Genomic DNA, 17,411 nt, shown 5'->3' with positions numbered 1-17,411 from the left:
GAAAACGGTAGGTTTTTATGGTACAAAATGCACCACACCCCATAGTTGGTGTTGTTTAGATTATTAGTCATAGTTGGTAGTGTTGGGTGCACCCGAGCAATAATTCAAAGTGTTAAGGTCAATTTTATCTTTATTATATAAAAGCGTTCATGCAACTAAAAGTTACAAATAATACCCTAAAAAATATATAATCAACTATATCAACTTTTGATTTTTCTTTTTAAAGAAACATATTAACATCGTAATTTCATGACAAACTATCTCTAACTCTTTTACTCATTCATTATTATGAATAGTTATACAAACTCAACTTAATCAACTTTTTTTTTTTATAAAAAAAGCACAACCAACACTCTCAATATAGTTAGGTTATATTCTTTTGGACCGAACAAAATTGAACTTAATTTGTCCGAACTTGAAATGAATGAGTGCACCACCAACTACCAAAGTGTACACTTGTGCAATTGCAAATTACAAAATCAGAAATCAGAATAGAGAAAGTGGGGAAGAACACAACAGATTTCGAAGATGGGCTAGATTTGAAGCCCAAAAAGGAATGTGAGAGAGGAAAAATTCAAAGGTAGAAGAAGGGCGGATTCCGAGAATGGGGCGGCAATTGGGGAGCATATGTAAACTAATACCAGAACAAACACCAACACAACCGCATTCTCTTCCTACATCATAAATCATAATTCATCATAATCCAAATTCACGAAAACAAACAAAAGAGAATATTTGTCGGAAAAAAAGACAGGATGAATGATGGAGATGTATCGAAGCAGATTCAGCAGATGGTGACGTTTATTCACCAGGAGGCAGAGGAGAAAGCCAACGAAATATCTGTCTGTGCTGAAGAGGTTTGTTTTTTTTATGCTCTGTTTCTTAATCAACTATTTTAAAAGATGATCATCATTTGTTTGTATTTGAACCGAATTCTGATGGAATCATGATTATATAGTATAATCTCTAATAATTTGATAATGAATGTTATTGTAAAGTTCAAATGATCATCTTAAAATGTCTGTAGGAATTCAACATTGAGAAGCTACAATTAGTGGAAGCTGAGAAGAAGAAGATTCGTCAAGAATATGAGCGCAAGGCCAAACAGGTTCAAGTTCGCAAAAAGATGTAAGTCATGCATCTTTCTGTTAAGATGAAAGATTAGTGTTCTGATGCATTCAAAAAGCGTAACATGTTTACATGTATGTTCTTTGTTTTTTCTTGTTTCGTTATATCTTATATCTTCTTGCATCCGTTATAACAATTAGGAATTACTATTGCTATTTTTGCTTAATAATAATCGAGTAGGAGTATTTGATTGATTGAGCAATGTGCAATTACGGGAATGCAGTGAGTATTCGATGCAGCTAAATGCTTCGCGCATAAAGTTCCTACAGGCGCAAGATGATATTGTCAATGCCATGAAGGAAACAGCTTCCAAGGAGCTTCTTCGTGTTTCTGATGACCAGAATGCTTACACCTACAAGAAGCTTCTCCAAGCTTTTTCTGATGACAAGAACGCCTACAACTACAAGAAGCTTCTTCAAGCCCTCATTGTTCAGGTGCTCTTGCATTCGCTTCTTTTAAAGAGTTATGATTGTGTTAAGTTAACAAATAAGATGGATTGGGAATTGAGATGATTTAACAAGCTAATGTCTCTTTCGGATAAATTTCAGTCTTTTGAATCATTGCATATATGCGTCAATATTCATCTACCTGTAGGTTACTCTTGTTGCCTACTGTATTAGTTACTGCTACTTTCTTGTCTGTTGCTTGGAATTTTATCTAGTGGAAGACGGCTGAATTAGCCTAATAATCACAGAAGCAACAGAATGTTCATTAACTTAAGGTGTTATGACTATTATGTTCCTCTCTCTCCTTTCAGAGCTTGCTACGCTTGAAGGAATCATCTGTATTGTTACGTTGCAGAGAGATGGACAAGAAAGTGGTTGAGTCTGTTCTGGAGGATTCAAAACGAGAATATGTTGAAAAGGCTAATTTACGTGCACCTGCTATTACCATTGATAAGGTCTATCTCCCTCCACCTCCCTCTGGTTCAGAACAGCATGGTCCCTCATGGTAATTCGCCTTCTATTACCTCTGTAACTATTCTGAAACCTTTGGCTAAAAATGTTGATACTCAGTTTGCATTTGTTTTCAAGTTTATTTCTTTGTTTAATTTGTTGGATTTCCTGATTGGTGCTCTAGCTGAGCTCAATTTTACATAAGACATGTCTGCAACTGCCATTGAGAGCTTTACATAATGTGTCCGTTACACAAGTTCATATCATATCTTCCTGAGGGTTATGCATATGAATGCTTACAATCCTACTTAAGTTGCTGCTGGTTTTTGTTGTTCTTGAAAGCTCGGGAGGAGTGGTGATAGCTTCTCAGGATGGAAAGATAGTTTGCGAAAATACTTTGGATGCACGTCTAGATGTGGCATTTCGGCAGAAGTTGCCTCAGGTATGTGCTTGTGACATTTGAGTTTAATACATTGGATAGTGTGACCTGGAAACTTACTGGGAGTTTTTGCTTTCTACTCTTATTAACAAGAAAGATACTTTGCGAAGAAAATTACTATTATACAGCTCTCAAAATATTTCCTATCTGATGCTTAAATTTCATTGTAGATACGCAAGCACCTTTTCGGATAGTATCCATGTTGTGGTGCTGGTGAACAGGAAGTACATTGTTATCAAGCGTCCATCAAACAGACGAATATAGAGTCATTGCTTAATGCTTACGTAGAAGTATGAAAAAACCTGATCTCTGGTTTGAATCATTATTAGGAATAAAATGAGTGCTTTTTTTAGATCGTGATAACTCTTTGAAAAGCATGGAGTGCTTGTTTTCCTCCTTTTGCAGTTGGGGAGGTGGAGTTGGAAGAAGAAGAGCTTGGAATTATATTGGAGATGTAATAATTTGAACAAATATATATACTTTTTGTTTCATCTATAGAAAGTTTGAACTTCAAAGCATATTTATTGATTTTGTGTACTCGTCAAAACAATCCACTTCATTACTTAAGCTTATATAGGAAACAAGATATTGAATCATTTTACTTAAAATGCAAAACTGATTAGTATCAAAACACTGATATGTTGAAGCATGAAAGTATGCTTAAATACCGGTTTTTTAAAGCTCTAACAGTTTGGATAGACAAAAACTGGTACTTAAGCATGCTTTCTCTTCTGAAAATCTGTGGCCATTACGAATTTGTTGGTCTATGCATCACATACTTTCATGTGTTTGGATGACAGAAATTCGTTGGCGTTTATGAGGATGTCAAAGCCTTAGAATATGTGGTAGATACAGAACCTAGAGATAGAAGAAGGTAAAGGGGCTCAAGTATTCATCAGATATGCTAGATTATACTCACTGATTTGATATTTGATCTTGAAAAATCTCCACATTTTACTATAGCAAGGTTATGGCAGGGACTGATTTCTGGTGTTCATGTCTCTATGTTTCTTTCACGCAGAGGCAGCTTCTGAATGGATGTGATATCCTAAGAAACTGAGTGCCTTCGACTACGGCCAGTTTTCCCCTTTTTCCCTGATTTTTGTCGCTTGTTTCCTCTAGGAGTGTTGAAAATCCCAATCTTTCCTATTCCTTTTGAGAGTGAAGTTAAGAATGTCTTACCATTTCCTGACTTTTCCAACATCTCCTGTTTCATACAAGTCTGCTCCTTTTCCAAATCATTGAGCCTCATCCTCAACCTTGAGATCTCAAGCTTCAGTTCTCGGTTCTCCCTCCTCAAGGATGCGTAGGTGTCTCTGGGTGACATTGCAGCACTAGGGATTCCGCTGCTAATTTTCTGGGAAAACAATACATCTCCTGAACTTCCAGACATTTCATTCTTCAACCGAAGCTGCTCAAAATACAGAACTCTCACTGTCATATGAACTGGGAGCCGATCATTTTGTGCAGCATGGTTGCAAGCTTCATGTGAGAGTTTTTGGCAGTCAATGTATTTGCACAGCTTCTTGCGCTCATCTTCAGTTATCGTAGGATGAGCCTGCATGGGCAAATTAGCAGCATTTACGGGAGATTTAATTTGTGGCTTCTTCATCATTAAAACTTCAGCAACGAAGTGGGCAAATCTCACCATTGTTCTTTTTTTGTTTATTGATATTAATATTAACATGGTTATTGGCATGAAACTTTCCGGACAAGATTACACTAAAATTCACTACTATTACTGCCATTTATTAAATGATCGTTAATGTACATTACCTTGAGATAGATGTCAAGTGCTCTGTAGAGACCATCATCAATTACTCGGGCATAGTCTGGAAGTGTCTCCATAATAGCAGTGAACTTTTGCAGTGAAAGGTACGGATCAGGAGCAATTTCTGCTAGATATGCATCAATAAGACGTCCAACCTTCAATAGAGAACCATGAGTAGGAGAACCAAAGCCTTGTGATTCATAATCACATGGATCTTCGGTAAATTCTTCATCTTCCATTCGCTGAAGAAAGTTTACTAGTATTCTAGAAATGGTATCAACATCAAACAAGGAATCTCCTTTATGAACAGACGGGATAAGCAGATCATCTAGAGAAACCATTTCTAGCCGGCAACCAATCCGCTTCTCCAGCTCAAGCCTGCAGCCGATGTTGGCATCCACTATGATTGCCATCCTTAATAATCCAAATAGAAAACTCAGAGGAACTGGTGAAGACTTTGATTTCTCTAATGGAAGAAGATCAACAAGAGCTTCAACAATGACTTTCTGATCATGCTCTTGAGTGCTAGCGTGTGATCTTAACCTTGCTGGATTCCATATTTGAAGTTTCCCAATTCCCTTTAACCATTCTTGAGCATAATGCATCAAAGATGCAATGATACTACAAATATCAACACCTGATTTCACCATAGCTGAGATGACTTGCTGATAGAAATCAATCCTTAGCACTGAGAGATCTTCAACCCACCAATCAATATAGCTAGCAGGTTCTTCTTCCTTCAGTTCCGCTGAGTCCTCTTGATCATGGAAACCTACTTGAGAGAAACTCGAACTCAGCTGCTCTCTGCATGCATTGGTTGCGATAGCATTCACACATTTGCACGGGATGCCCACCTTATCAACAATGGAAAGAGGTAGGGATTCGCAAGCAGAGAGAACTTCCACCGCTTTCTCAATACTTTGAACAACAACCTCATCTAGGTAGGCTTCTGTTCTTGCAATGAGGTTTTCTGGCTGGTATTCCTCTGTCATCTCTAAAACCTCAGCTGCACAGCGGAGGTGGGCCACATTGGCTGATGTGATCTCAAAGTTCATGCCATAGCAGAACTTGGCAGCCAGCTCAAATGCTTGGGAACCACCTGGTAGGTTATGGAGCTCCAACTTGGAGCTCACCTTTGAATCCTTGGCATCTGCTGCTATCATTTTCCGGATTTTCCCACTTCGAGCAACCAGGGGAAACTTGAATGAATCAACCCAGAAAACAATACAAAACAGTATAGTCGACTCTTGTCAGACAGCTGCAAATATCATCAGTACAAAGCAATCTAAATGTGGTAAAGAAATTAATCAGACCTTGTGCAGTAGAAAGGATTCAGCATCCACAACAATGGTTATGTCCCCAGCAACGTCCTGAAAGATGCTGAAAGCAATGGGAAAATATCCCAAATAATGATAAAGTCATACTACATAACAATTAGCAGACTATAAAAATTGAAAGTACCAGTCATGTATGTTTAGATAAATATCCAATCATCATATTGAGTATTTTGCTCATACATCCTACAAGGTATGTTATTCGAACTCTTCATTTTACCTCCAGTACTCATATCGTGCATACTTGACATAATACTCCGACATGGAAATGCACAGTTCAAAACTCATTCTAGGCTGAAACCATGAATATTTTTTGCATAAAATAGTCGAGTGGGACACTTGGATATATAGATGCGTAGTTAGCATAAGTACCTTGAGTCCGAGTAACATAACATACAAGTAAGAGTTGTTAAAGAAGATATAAATTCAGCGATGAAGAATGTTACCGGTTATTCAAAGTATTGCAGAGCTTGGAATCATGTAGAGGAAGGTGAGAGAGTTGATGTTTGTCTTCAGCCACTGCCACCATTGTTGTTTACCCTTTTTGCTGTGCTATGCTTGTGTCAAAGTTTAACAGTAGCTAGTTATTTCTCTCTCTTCTTGTCTGCCTCAATTATATCATACTCATTATGGTTATAATCTTGCTCTTCTTCTTTCCTTGTTTGGCTTTCTAGTAGGATTATTTGGTTATTAGGACAAATGAAGAGGAAATGATGGGGAAATCTTTGTTTCTTCTTTTTCTCCTTTTTTCTGGCGCTTCTTCAGTCTCTGTCTCTGGGTGTGGACTAAAAACTGTTGCTTTTACTTTCTCTTTTTTTGATTTCACCTTTGTAAGCTTTTTTGTCTCACAATTGCTTATTACATTTATCACCATTGTTATCCTAATTATTGCATCATTAAACACCCTTCCCCACACATATTAACACACAATCAAGTTTCAAATTTCTAATTCAGACTTCCTAAAGTTTGTACATTACTATAGTCTATAATGTCGCATCAGTTATAAATGTATTTAATCCTCTTTATTTCTCCCCCTCCTCCCCTAAAAAAACATCATTACATGCTCCACATCGATACAGCTAGCTAAATAAATGAGTAATCAATCATCACAACGTTCTGATCACATATTAAGGGAGGGAGTAAAAATTAATTTATGAGAAAGGAATGGAGTATGAGTGATGCTGTGATGTAAATATAAGTCAAAGTTCAGATCAATAACAACCGTCTTATTTTGCTGCCTATAGCAATAATAAGAAGATTTTTGGCTTCATTTTTGTTTTTGCTTGGTTCATCATTAAAAGAATTCCTGCAAGGAAGCAACCTTGTTGAGGAAATTATTTTCTTTTCTTAAGGTCAGAGTGTAGTCTGGTAGACAATTATAAATATTTACGATTCGTTTAGCAGTCGGTAAAATATTATAAGACGAAAGATTTATGTCAATATCCATAAATATGATATTGAGCGGTAATAGAAACTTATAAAAAAAATACGCGTAAAAATGGACAAACATTATCATGGACACGAATCGAATGGGGTGTGGGGACTAAAGGTGTCTGATGGTAAGGATAGAGAGCTCTGGAAGTGAAGAAAGAACATTGCCAACTTCCCAACTAAAATAATTGAAGCAAGTCTTTATCTGTTTCTGTAAGGTGGGGGGGGGGGGGGGGTCTTTAAAATCTTTTTCTAAAGATTTTAAGGGGTGATTGCTGACTGGTGGCATTGGCATTCGGCAAAGTACACATGCAATGTCCCTTTAATCTTTAATCTTTGATCTTTATGGATGAGATTAGCAACACTTTAATAGTATACTACTACTAATCTACTATACTACTATATGTATTCATTGCTGCGCTTTTTATAGAATAGGAGAAAAACTACTGAGTACTGAGTACTGATTGACTATCCTTTCTTTTCTTGACCGAAATGATGATGATCAAACCAACTTCATCCTTTAATCTTTTTCTTAATACTTGTACCTTATTTTCAGGATTCCTGTTTTTAACAAAACATCATTTCTTTTTTCCAGAAAAACAATCTGGAAGATCCAAAATATTCCTTCCTTAATCTCACGCCTTGCCTTCTCCACAACGCCTTTTTTTGGATCCCAATAAAAGTGTCATATATATCCTACTATTTCCCACGCAGCTAATAACTGCTTTTAGCTTCATATACTCAACTTAAGCTTTCTTAATACCCAAGAACTTTTCTTTATGCTCCAAATCTAAAGTTGTTATCACTTAGAGTTCAAAGATATAAATTGAGGAATCTTGTTTAATTTCTTAGAAAAGATATCATGATAATCAGCCTAGACTTATGGAGCATTTGAAATTGTATAGATATAATGTTCTTCAACCAACCCAGATTCTCTAGAAATTTACTTCCTATTAGTCTTAGAAGTTAGAATTAATTAGAATGAAGCAATTGAAATTCCTAGCATGCAATCACAATTCACACATGACAAATGGAAGTTCTTCTTTTTGGTACCTACGAACTACGATGCTTTTGAAAAGAAACTAGTTGTTTGTTGAACGTGGACGATGTCCGGGGTCATTTGATTAGACAAAATGAAGTAATTGTGTTAGGTCGTTAGTTGATTTGTCACAACTAAAAAACTGTAATGTGGTAGCTTGGATAATGTCTTCCATGTCGAGGGGTAAAAAGTTCGAGAAATCTCTTACAAATATTTACTTAGTTTTATGAGTAAAAGAAGAGTTTTCAAAGAAATGTCATATCACCGGGTGACATGACATCATGTAATCAATTTGGAGCAATTGCAACATATAACAATGCATCAAGATATATTTTATAATTGTGTTAACGAACATAAGTTATTTTATTCATACTATTATAGCTTAACTTTATAGTTTTATTGAAACTCATAACATTGGTTTTTCTAATTTTAGCTTTTTTATAAGTTTATCTTTTGGTTTCTTTTATTTTGTAATGCAAAAGCTTGTGATAAATTCATCATTAAGTATTCTTAGAAGTTAATAACTGATATTCTAGCTTATTGGCGGAAACTGAATTGATTGTTGCCTTCAATATGAAGAGTAGTAATGTTGTGTTTCGAGTTCCGACGCTAGGATAATACCTCGGTGAAGAGCAGTAGCCTTAGCAATGAAAACGTGAGTGTTACCCAAACCATATGTAGCAGCTTTGACGAGCTCTCCTAGGTGGTTGTGGTTGATAACACCAGCTGCATTGGGGGGGGGGGGGGGGGGTGGGGACGGAGCCATCAAAATTGAGCTCGAAAGAATTATGGGGAGGGTGCTCCTAAGCTACGAGTATGGGAGGGGAAGAAGGATGATTGACCTGGTATGATGATATTTATATTATCAAATAGCACAAATATATATTTTTTAAATATGTAACTAAAAATAGATGTGGTTGAACTCTTGTTTTATAGATCTGATAAACTTACTTTTGAATGACTAAACATAACCTTGAAAAGTCATATACAAACACTTACTCCCTCTGTTTCAAAATATAAGGTACGCACGATTTTTGAGGTCGAACTTTGACCGTCAATTTACGTGGATAAAAAATTTAAAAAATTAATGTTATTATAGTATTTTCATGACGAATCGAACGGTATAATTTTTATTTATCATATTATGAAAGATATTTGTAATTATAGTCAAAACAAATTTTTGTAAAGCGTGAATGTCTTATATTTTGAAACGGATGGAGTATTTTGATTGTTTGACTAAATTTAAACACTATCAGGGGGCGTTTGTTTCACATAATGGTATGGGTTTGGAGTCAGGAATGAGACCAAAGTAGTTTGGGTTTGGAACTTGATACTTAATACCTTGTGTTTGGTTTCATTTAGGAATGAAAAATCTTCTTTTATTTGATACCTAGAGGTAAGGTATGAGCCATACCCACCTCCCCCCATGGGTTTCTAAACCCCATACCTTATGGGTTTGAGGTATGGGTTTAAAATTTAGAAATAAATTAAACAAACACTAGGTATGGGTTTTGTTCATTCCAAACCCATACCTCATACCTAAAACTAGTGAACCAAACACCCCCTCAAAAGGTTTTAACTTGTAACTACATTTTTGCCCTTTTGCAAAGATGATATACAGGTAGATAAGAAACAGAAATGTGAGGACCGGTTGACGGCAGCGAAGACTGAAGAGTAAGAGGGAAGAGGGTTGGTTAAACGATTGAGTAATTGGATTGAACCAAAAGCTCCAAGCGGATGGATGGATCAAGATTCAAGATTATAGATTAAACTCAGGCGTAGGCGTGCTTACTGCTTTTAGCTTCTTTATCTACTTCTGCTGTTTCAGCGCACGGATTACTGACTACTGATTATTCCCAAGTCCCAACATCAACCTTCAATAATCAATACTGTATTTCTCTTCAACAACTAGTATTGCAAAAATATGCACGCTTCAGTTGTCCTTTCCCTTTCTTCTCGGTATGTATGCGCGCCTGCTTTGCAATAAAACTTACCTTTGCTTCTTTTTTAACTTTCTGATGTGGGTTTTTGGTGCAGAGCTCCTGCGATATGTCCTTATGCTCACTCTCGTCAACCTCACCTGCTCTTTGCTCATCTCAATCTTAATCATTATTATGGCTTCTCTACAGGTCACTTTGTTGTTCCTTTTTATATTTTATTTAAAGGTCCATTTGATGATTTACAGTTGTGTTTATGATCTTCATTTCAATCATTGCTGAATTTATTTTCTTGTGAACCCTTTTACTGCAATTCCTGAATCTTGAAGAATACAAATGTGTTCAATCATATATGGACATATTGTGTTGTTTCTATCTTCTCTTCCTTTACATTCCAACCCCTTTTTGAAAACCAATCAAAGCTTGTTCCTTTACAATCCAACCCCATGGATCTGATTGAGAGTAACATCATACGCCTTTATGTGGAACAAAACCCATACAATTGGGCACAATTCATTTTCCTTTTTTTTTGTTCATTGCATGAAAAGTCAGAGAGATAAAGAAGAATGGAAATTGAAGTGGAGAGAGAACGGATAGGAGGAGGGAAAAAGATAAGAAATAGAGAGGAAACCATTTTCTACCCTTGGAGGAAACTGTTCTTTTGGACTTATTTCAGTTAAGTTAATTTCAGTTTAGTTCAGTTTCTCTTTGCAATTAAGTTTCTCTCAGTCCAAAAGAACGGGGCCTTATTTTCCACCTTTTACGAACCAAACATAGGGAAATGGGAAATTTCATTTTGCTAGAAATGTTTTCCGCCAAACTAAACACTCTCTCTTCAAGCCTGTCTAGATGGACATACAACTTACAAGTAAGTATTTTGCCAAATGAAGTAGTTCATGTTGCTTAACTTTATTTGTTATAATTGCAAGTTCACTTGATGACTTGATGCGAAGTTGCCCCAACATTTTTAATAGTTAGGCCCTGTTCTTTTGGACTTATTTTCAGTTTATTTCGGTTCAATTTCAGTTCATTTACTTTCAACAGTTCAGTTCAGTTTCTCAAGTACAAAAGAACGGGCCTTAGGCAATCTTATCTTTTTAAATTGGCATTTAGTTGTTAGTGCAAGATTACTTGGATAACCTCCTTTTCTATGTTCTACGTGAGTGCTTATAGTAGAGTATTAGTACCATCATTGATTGACCTTTCATTGACTTAATGCAAAAAATACAGCAAATTGAGATCTGATCAGTGATCACTACCTGCAGGAAGCAAAAAGCTTAGGTTTTGTCGGTTCAAGGCTAGCTTTTGGGAATCCATCAGATCTGGGTATGTCAGCTCATCTTAATTCTACTATGAGTAAGGTTCTTACTCTGTTTTGTGAACTAATTACGGAGACATTGAGGGTTTCTTTGGTTGGAAAGAAGTGAAGGATAAACCCTTTCGTCTACTTTTGGTGTCTAATAGTATAAATAAGAAAATAAATTGCCTTCTTCCTTCTGAGTTGGGACAATGGTTTCAATTTGAAAGAGGTGCTGATTATTCTACATGCATCACCTTATGTCCTTACCCCAGTTCTTATCCGAGTTTCATGTAACTCCAGTCCTTCAAAAACGGGTTGATTTTGTGAGCCGCACAGAAAATGCAGTGAGATGAAGTTGAGGTCTTTCCATAATTGAAGTTACATGATTCTATTTTTGAATTTTTTTAAATAACGAATAGTTTCTCCAACCAAACAGTGCCGTAACTTTTACTTTATAATATCACAAATATCAAGTCCACTTTCAGGTTGGCATTGCATCAGACGCTTTATCCTCTTAGTGTCTCAGTAGCTGCATTACTTCTCGGGTCCTTTCACAGCCCTGAATTATGGATTTAGAGGTGCATTTGCTTCAAGTATATTGACCTAACCCCCCCCCCCCCCCCTACCCTATCAAGAAGGAAAATATCAAAATATACATCCAAGCTTTTCTTTTAAGTTGTTCCTTTTCTTCAATATAAATTGTGGTACTTTTCCTTTGTCAATTTTGATGACAGCACAGTATGCATTGTTGTCTATGCAGACTTTGGAGTTTTTTTATCATTCCGTCTTGTTGTTGTTATTGATTTGCCTTGAAGTTTGGCCTCTTTCATTATAAGTAGTAAGGAGAAGAAGTAAGCAACTGTGACAAATGACTTGGCTTCATTAAGGGTGTATCCTTATTTATTTATTCAACTCTTTGTCCTATCAAAACTTCAAGAGTGTTGACAAGATTTCACTCTCATTTATTGTAGAAGACAAAGCCCTTGGAACGTGGCTAGGATTTGATATGTCCTTGCTTGTTTTAATTTCTTTTTAATTCTCTAATCCCGCCCTATTAAATGGGCTCAGAATATAAGCTGATGTGTATGCTGCTGTTACAGATTCGTGAAGAACAATACAACACAAGTAATTGAACCAGCAACCTCCATCGAAGAAGAGGAAGAGCCTTTGCCTGAAGAATTTGTGCTTGTTGAAAAGACTCAACCAGATGGTACTGTTGAACAAATAATCTTTTCATCAGGTGGAGATGTTGATTTGTATGACTTGCAGGCATTATGTGATAAGGTGAATATGGAGCTTTTCCTGAATCTTCCTAGTTAATATGAGGGAGTGACTATTCTATGTTTGAGTAAATTGACTTCCTGACTACACGCCATCACTTTGACAGGTAGGATGGCCTCGGAGACCACTCTCAAAACTTGCTGCAGCTTTGAAAAATAGCTACATGGTTGCTACATTACATTTAGTACGGAAATCACCTGAAACAGGTAATCTATAGAGCGTCTCAAAGTTCCAACAATCAGATTTGCCTAAAGCAGGATGTATTCTGGGTGATGATTGTAGTTATTTCTGATTGGTCCTTTTCCTTTATTTCAACTTCTCCTTTTTAAGAATAAATGATGAACATCATAGTGTACTGGGACAAGTTATCTGACAGAAGGTGATGACATCAAGACACTTATTGGCATGGCTCGTGCTACATCTGATCATGCCTTCAATGCTACAATATGGGATGTTCTTGTAGATCCATCTTATCAGGTATGTTTTAATTGGTAATTAATAAACATTCTTGTTATTATTGGTCTTTTTTTATCTGTTTGCATTCGGACTACTATGTTGGTTGTCGAAAAAGAGTGTTCTTCATATGGATCTAAAAGACTCCCCTTCCCCTGCCCCAAAAAAAGGATATATCTTAACGTGCAAGTCTAAAAGGTTTCGAAGCACGCAAGCAACAAGAGAAAGGTTGGTGTTCGCTCAAGTTCATTTAGAAAATAAGCAAGCACATAACTCAAGTTAATAATAATCTATAGTAGTCTCTGTGTATTCTACAACCCTAAGTACATATATATAGTTAGAGTGACCCCTTTATTTTATTAATGAGCTATAATAACCTACAAATTTATTATTAGAATTTTGGAAGCGCAAGCCCAAAACTAATAATATAAATAAACCACCCCACATAAAACCTACTCTCTAGGAGCCATGCACAATCATGTGGCTCCTAATAAAGCAAGTTAAACACAAGTAAGCCAATATATATATGTGCTTTAGTTCTATTCCACGCTCGTTCTTTTTACATGTTCATGTGAAAGCTTGACACTTCTATGACTAATTGATTTTTTGTACCAATAACTTGACTTTGATGTCATATTATGTTAGCAACTTCTTCCTTTATCCCTAGTGACTTGTTGTAAGACTCTCATATGCCCAATAGGGTTATGGTGTGTCCTTGGCTAAGGGCACAAGGGCAGGTTGCCTCGATGGAAGGCAAGGCAAAGCCTAAGATTCTGGAGCGTCGTAGCATCAGCCTGTGTTGAACACTTAGGCCTAAGGCTGTAAGTTATTCGATAAAATTGAAAATCCAGTCCAATTCAATCGAGACAGAATTACTAATGCCGGTTGGACCTCTTTTCGAATCGTAATTGGTTTAGACTCAATTTTTCTAAATATCGGATTTTCGGATTGGGTTTGTGTTGGAGGTGTCTGGATCCATAAAATCCGAATTTTTTTTTAGGTAAAAATTTATGAAACTAATAAGTGAGTTTATAAATATTCAATCCTCTTTAAGATTTGTAATATGGTAATGTTGAGTTCTAAATTCCAATATTCTCTCAAGACCTTCTACTATTGCTATATTTTAGGCCAGCTCCCAACTATTGGCAAAGCAACTGGGTACTTGAGTCGGGCATATATTTAAGAGAAGGCATATATTACTTTGTTCATAGTAATATAATAATGAGAAGTGGGCCAGACCCAAGAATGGTTTTTGTTTTTTGCCAATGGACATGGATGGCTTCTCTACAATCCAAACTTTCGGGACCACCCTCGAGGCACTTTGTGTTAGATCGTTGCTAGGGTCAATGCAAGGTTGCTACTCGCGGGAGACGTCGATGGGCGCTAGCCTAAGTGTTCAGCACATGTTGATGCTACAACCCTCCATATCTTTTAGGCCTTGCGTTGCTATCCATCAAGGCCAGCTGCCTTTAGCCAAGGACATACCTAATCCGTCCCGGGAACATGGGCGTCTTACAAACCTCCCCCACTTGAAGAGCCGAACGCTCTGTAAAATATTCTTTAACATTGTGCCCAGACTACCAAAGTGTGGTATCTGGCTCTGAGGAAGCGGAAGGAGTTCTTCCATTGCACCAAGTACTTTATCCACCTATTCTTTTTTACTTTGCATTTTTCTTGCTGGCGCTTGGTAAAATCAGATTTAACCACCGACATGGCAGCAAACACTTCTTGAGTTTTACGGCTAAGAGCATCCTGTACCATGTTGTAAAATTAAGTCACATTCCTGCAAGAATGCGATCCGATGGGCCTGTATTGGTGACTTCTTCCGAGATTGGAAGAACTTGTTGGCTAAATCATCGGTCAGAACTATAAATTTCTTCCAGCAAATTATGTCGCCAAGTCTGCAGGTAATGTACAACAACAAGCATCTCTTTCTCGTGTGTCGAGTATCTCTCCTCTGCATCTTTGAGCTCTCGACCCCCGAAAGCAACCAACCAAACTTCCCTCTCATACTAGAACCGCACCTATGGCTCTGACGGAGGCATTCATGTGTACTCTAAATGGCTTTTCAAACTCAGGGAGCTTTAGCATTGGTTCAAATGATATTGCAACTTTCAAGTCTTCAAGGCAGATGTACACCTTTTTGTCCATTTCCACACTTCACCTTTCATCAAAAAATTGGTCAACCATGACACTTTATGTGAATAGCCTTTAATGAACTTCCGGTAGTAATTAGCAAATCCTTGTAAAGAAAAGATCGTAACTCTTGGGACAGATTTAGGTTCTTCCTAATCCATAGTGGTCTTCGCTTTGGCCTCATCCATCCAAACCCTTCCCTTAATGATCTTAGGACCAAGAAACATAATTTGATTTTTGGCAAACTTGTATTTCTCTTTCTCTACATGGCGTTTACTCCCTCAACTTCTCAAAAACAAGTTTTAAATGCATAACATGTTATACAACGATAATATCTAAATACACAACGCAAAAAGAATCGAGATACTCGTAAAGTACATCATTCATCAAATTAGGAAGGTAGTTGGGGCATTAGTTAGCCCAATAGCTTAACTTGGTGCCAATAACTAGAGCGCAAGTCTATCTTGGTGAAATAAGTAGCTTTCAACAGCCCATCAAATGGATTATCCGTCCTTAGAATTGGATACTTGTCTTTATCATATCGTTTAAGGCCCCGTATTCCATACACATGCGAAGAGACCAAACAACATTATTATGAATTAGAAGAGAGGCACCATAAAGAACCTTAGACAGTTAAATGAATCCCGATTACAGCAAATTGTCTAACTGCCTCCGAAAATCTGCCAATTCTAAATGAAGGCGCCTTTGTAGGTGGTCTAGCATCCGGTCCAGTTCAATTGCATGATCTACCGGCCCTTCAAGAAGGGAATCTTTTGGCAGCATCAACCCTTCATACTATTGTTAGTTATGCAAGCTCATAGTCGAACATATTAGTACTTAGGGGGTGGGGGATGTGTGTGGCACTTGAGGTTTTTGAGCCTAGATTTTTGGTGCCTAACTTCTGTTGATGTGTGACGAACAGTATTTTTGAGCTGCTTGACAGTTTGCTGCGTTTGAATGCAGGGCCAAGGGCTTGGAAAGGCTCTTGTAGAGAAGATGATAAGGGCTCTTCTACAAAGGGATATTGGCAACATTTCGCTCTTTGCAGATAGTAAAGGTTTGCTTTCATTTTTATGAAGAGTCACAAAATCATTTACTAGTGATGACAAGCAAAGTGTGATAAAAAATGTAGATGTCGTGATACTTATGATTATTGCGTGAAACAATATTTATTATCTGTCTCTCTAATGGCTGGTCGAGGATTTTCTTTGTGTTATACATACTAGTTAATATTCCTTGCAGTAGTTGATTTTTATCAAAATTATTTTGACAGTGTATTAATATTCCTTGCAGTTGTTGATTTCTATCAAAATTTAGGCTTTGAGCCTGATCCAGAGGGGATTAAGGGTATGTTCTGGCATCCGAAGTATTAGATTCTTGGGATAGGCTCCGTGGGTTAAACTTGAAGGGGGAGCTGTTTTCAGCGAAGAGTTAGGACTTCTGATGATCGTAATTAATGTTACTTCCTGTTGTTTCTTGTTACGCTGCTTATTGTGGCTGTATACTATAGATTACAGAAATGAGAATTGTAATGCATATCTGTTCTGTACCTCCGTCCAGATTTACTTCTGTTCTTAGGAACCTCGGGCACTGTTTCAGTTGTTCTAGCCTACCTTTCCTTCATATAGGTTAGCTGAAGGTTTGATGTGTTGTAAAGTTTGCTAAACATGGAAAGTTGCAATGTAAAACTTGCCAAAGACTTCTAATATGAGAAGCTAGAGAAAACAGATAATTTGTTTTTGGACTTGTAATTCGAACTTTTTATAATGCTTACAAATGTTGATCATTTTGCCATGCATATATTTTGGGTGTGAGACCATGAAAACTCACTTTCTTATCAATTAGCCACCAAAAAATTGAGATTTGCTCAAGTGGTGAGTTTTCACATTTTTCTATCAAAGTTTATGGCACAATTTCGAGCCCAAATAAGGATTGAGGAGGGGTTGAGGGGGTTGGAAGTGTATGGTTGTAATGGACCTTTGGGTGAAGATCCTGTGCGAGATCACAAAAGATTTATTCTTATAAAGGAAAAACAATTAGCCACCAAATATTATTGAAGACATACACATCTTGTCGCTGTTTTTCACAAGGTGGAGCATCAATCACACTTACGGAAGGCAATTGAGTCATAGACTCTGGAAAGCTAATGTTGGTCATTTAAATGATTCTTCTTTTAATATTTATCTTCGTAATATTTTTTTTTAATAGATCATTATCGTAAATGATACATTAGATTTCCCCTCGTGAATAAAGTGTTAATGTTATT

At 36.9% G+C, this 17,411-nt stretch overlaps 3 protein-coding genes across 4 annotated transcripts; 2 read left to right on the top strand and 1 right to left on the bottom strand.

The window, feature by feature from the left end:
* The first annotated feature begins 435 nt into the window (after nt 1-435).
* On the top strand, nt 436-2,981 carry LOC104898123 (V-type proton ATPase subunit E2). The gene is made up of 6 exons (XM_010685139.4): nt 436-857; nt 1,028-1,128; nt 1,352-1,562; nt 1,886-2,079; nt 2,367-2,466; nt 2,634-2,981. Exons 1-6 carry the CDS (start codon nt 756-758, stop codon nt 2,655-2,657), a joined length of 732 nt encoding a protein of 243 aa, XP_010683441.1. The 5' UTR covers nt 436-755; the 3' UTR covers nt 2,658-2,981.
* A 373-nt stretch (nt 2,982-3,354) lies between these two features.
* LOC104898122 (BTB/POZ domain-containing protein At3g08570) lies at nt 3,355-6,535 on the bottom strand. The gene is made up of 4 exons (XM_010685138.4): nt 6,015-6,535; nt 5,548-5,614; nt 4,240-5,433; nt 3,355-4,021 (listed from the first exon to the last, which is right to left on the bottom strand). The coding sequence occupies exons 1-4, from the start codon at nt 6,095-6,097 to the stop codon at nt 3,512-3,514; spliced, it is 1,854 nt and encodes a 617-aa protein (XP_010683440.1). The 5' UTR covers nt 6,098-6,535; the 3' UTR covers nt 3,355-3,511.
* Nucleotides 6,536-9,643: 3,108 nt separating this feature from the next.
* On the top strand, nt 9,644-16,896 carry LOC104898120 (probable acetyltransferase TAP2). 2 transcript variants are annotated; one of them, XM_010685136.3, is made up of 8 exons: nt 9,644-9,997; nt 10,076-10,167; nt 11,241-11,301; nt 12,376-12,559; nt 12,663-12,762; nt 12,933-13,033; nt 16,109-16,202; nt 16,439-16,896. In XM_010685136.3, exons 1-8 carry the CDS (start codon nt 9,963-9,965, stop codon nt 16,516-16,518), a joined length of 747 nt encoding a protein of 248 aa, XP_010683438.1. In that variant the 5' UTR covers nt 9,644-9,962; the 3' UTR covers nt 16,519-16,896. The 2 variants fall into 2 exon arrangements, with proteins under 2 accessions (XP_010683438.1, XP_019106227.1); XM_019250682.3 differs by lacking the exons at nt 9,644-9,997; nt 10,076-10,167 and adding an exon at nt 10,175-10,843.
* The last annotated feature ends 515 nt before the right edge of the window (nt 16,897-17,411 follow it).

The sequence above is a fragment of the Beta vulgaris genome, chromosome 7, assembly GCF_026745355.1.
Source record: "Beta vulgaris subsp. vulgaris cultivar EL10 chromosome 7, EL10.2, whole genome shotgun sequence".
NCBI lineage: Eukaryota > Viridiplantae > Streptophyta > Magnoliopsida > Caryophyllales > Amaranthaceae > Beta > Beta vulgaris.
This window is presented reverse-complemented; position numbering and strand designations above follow the sequence as displayed.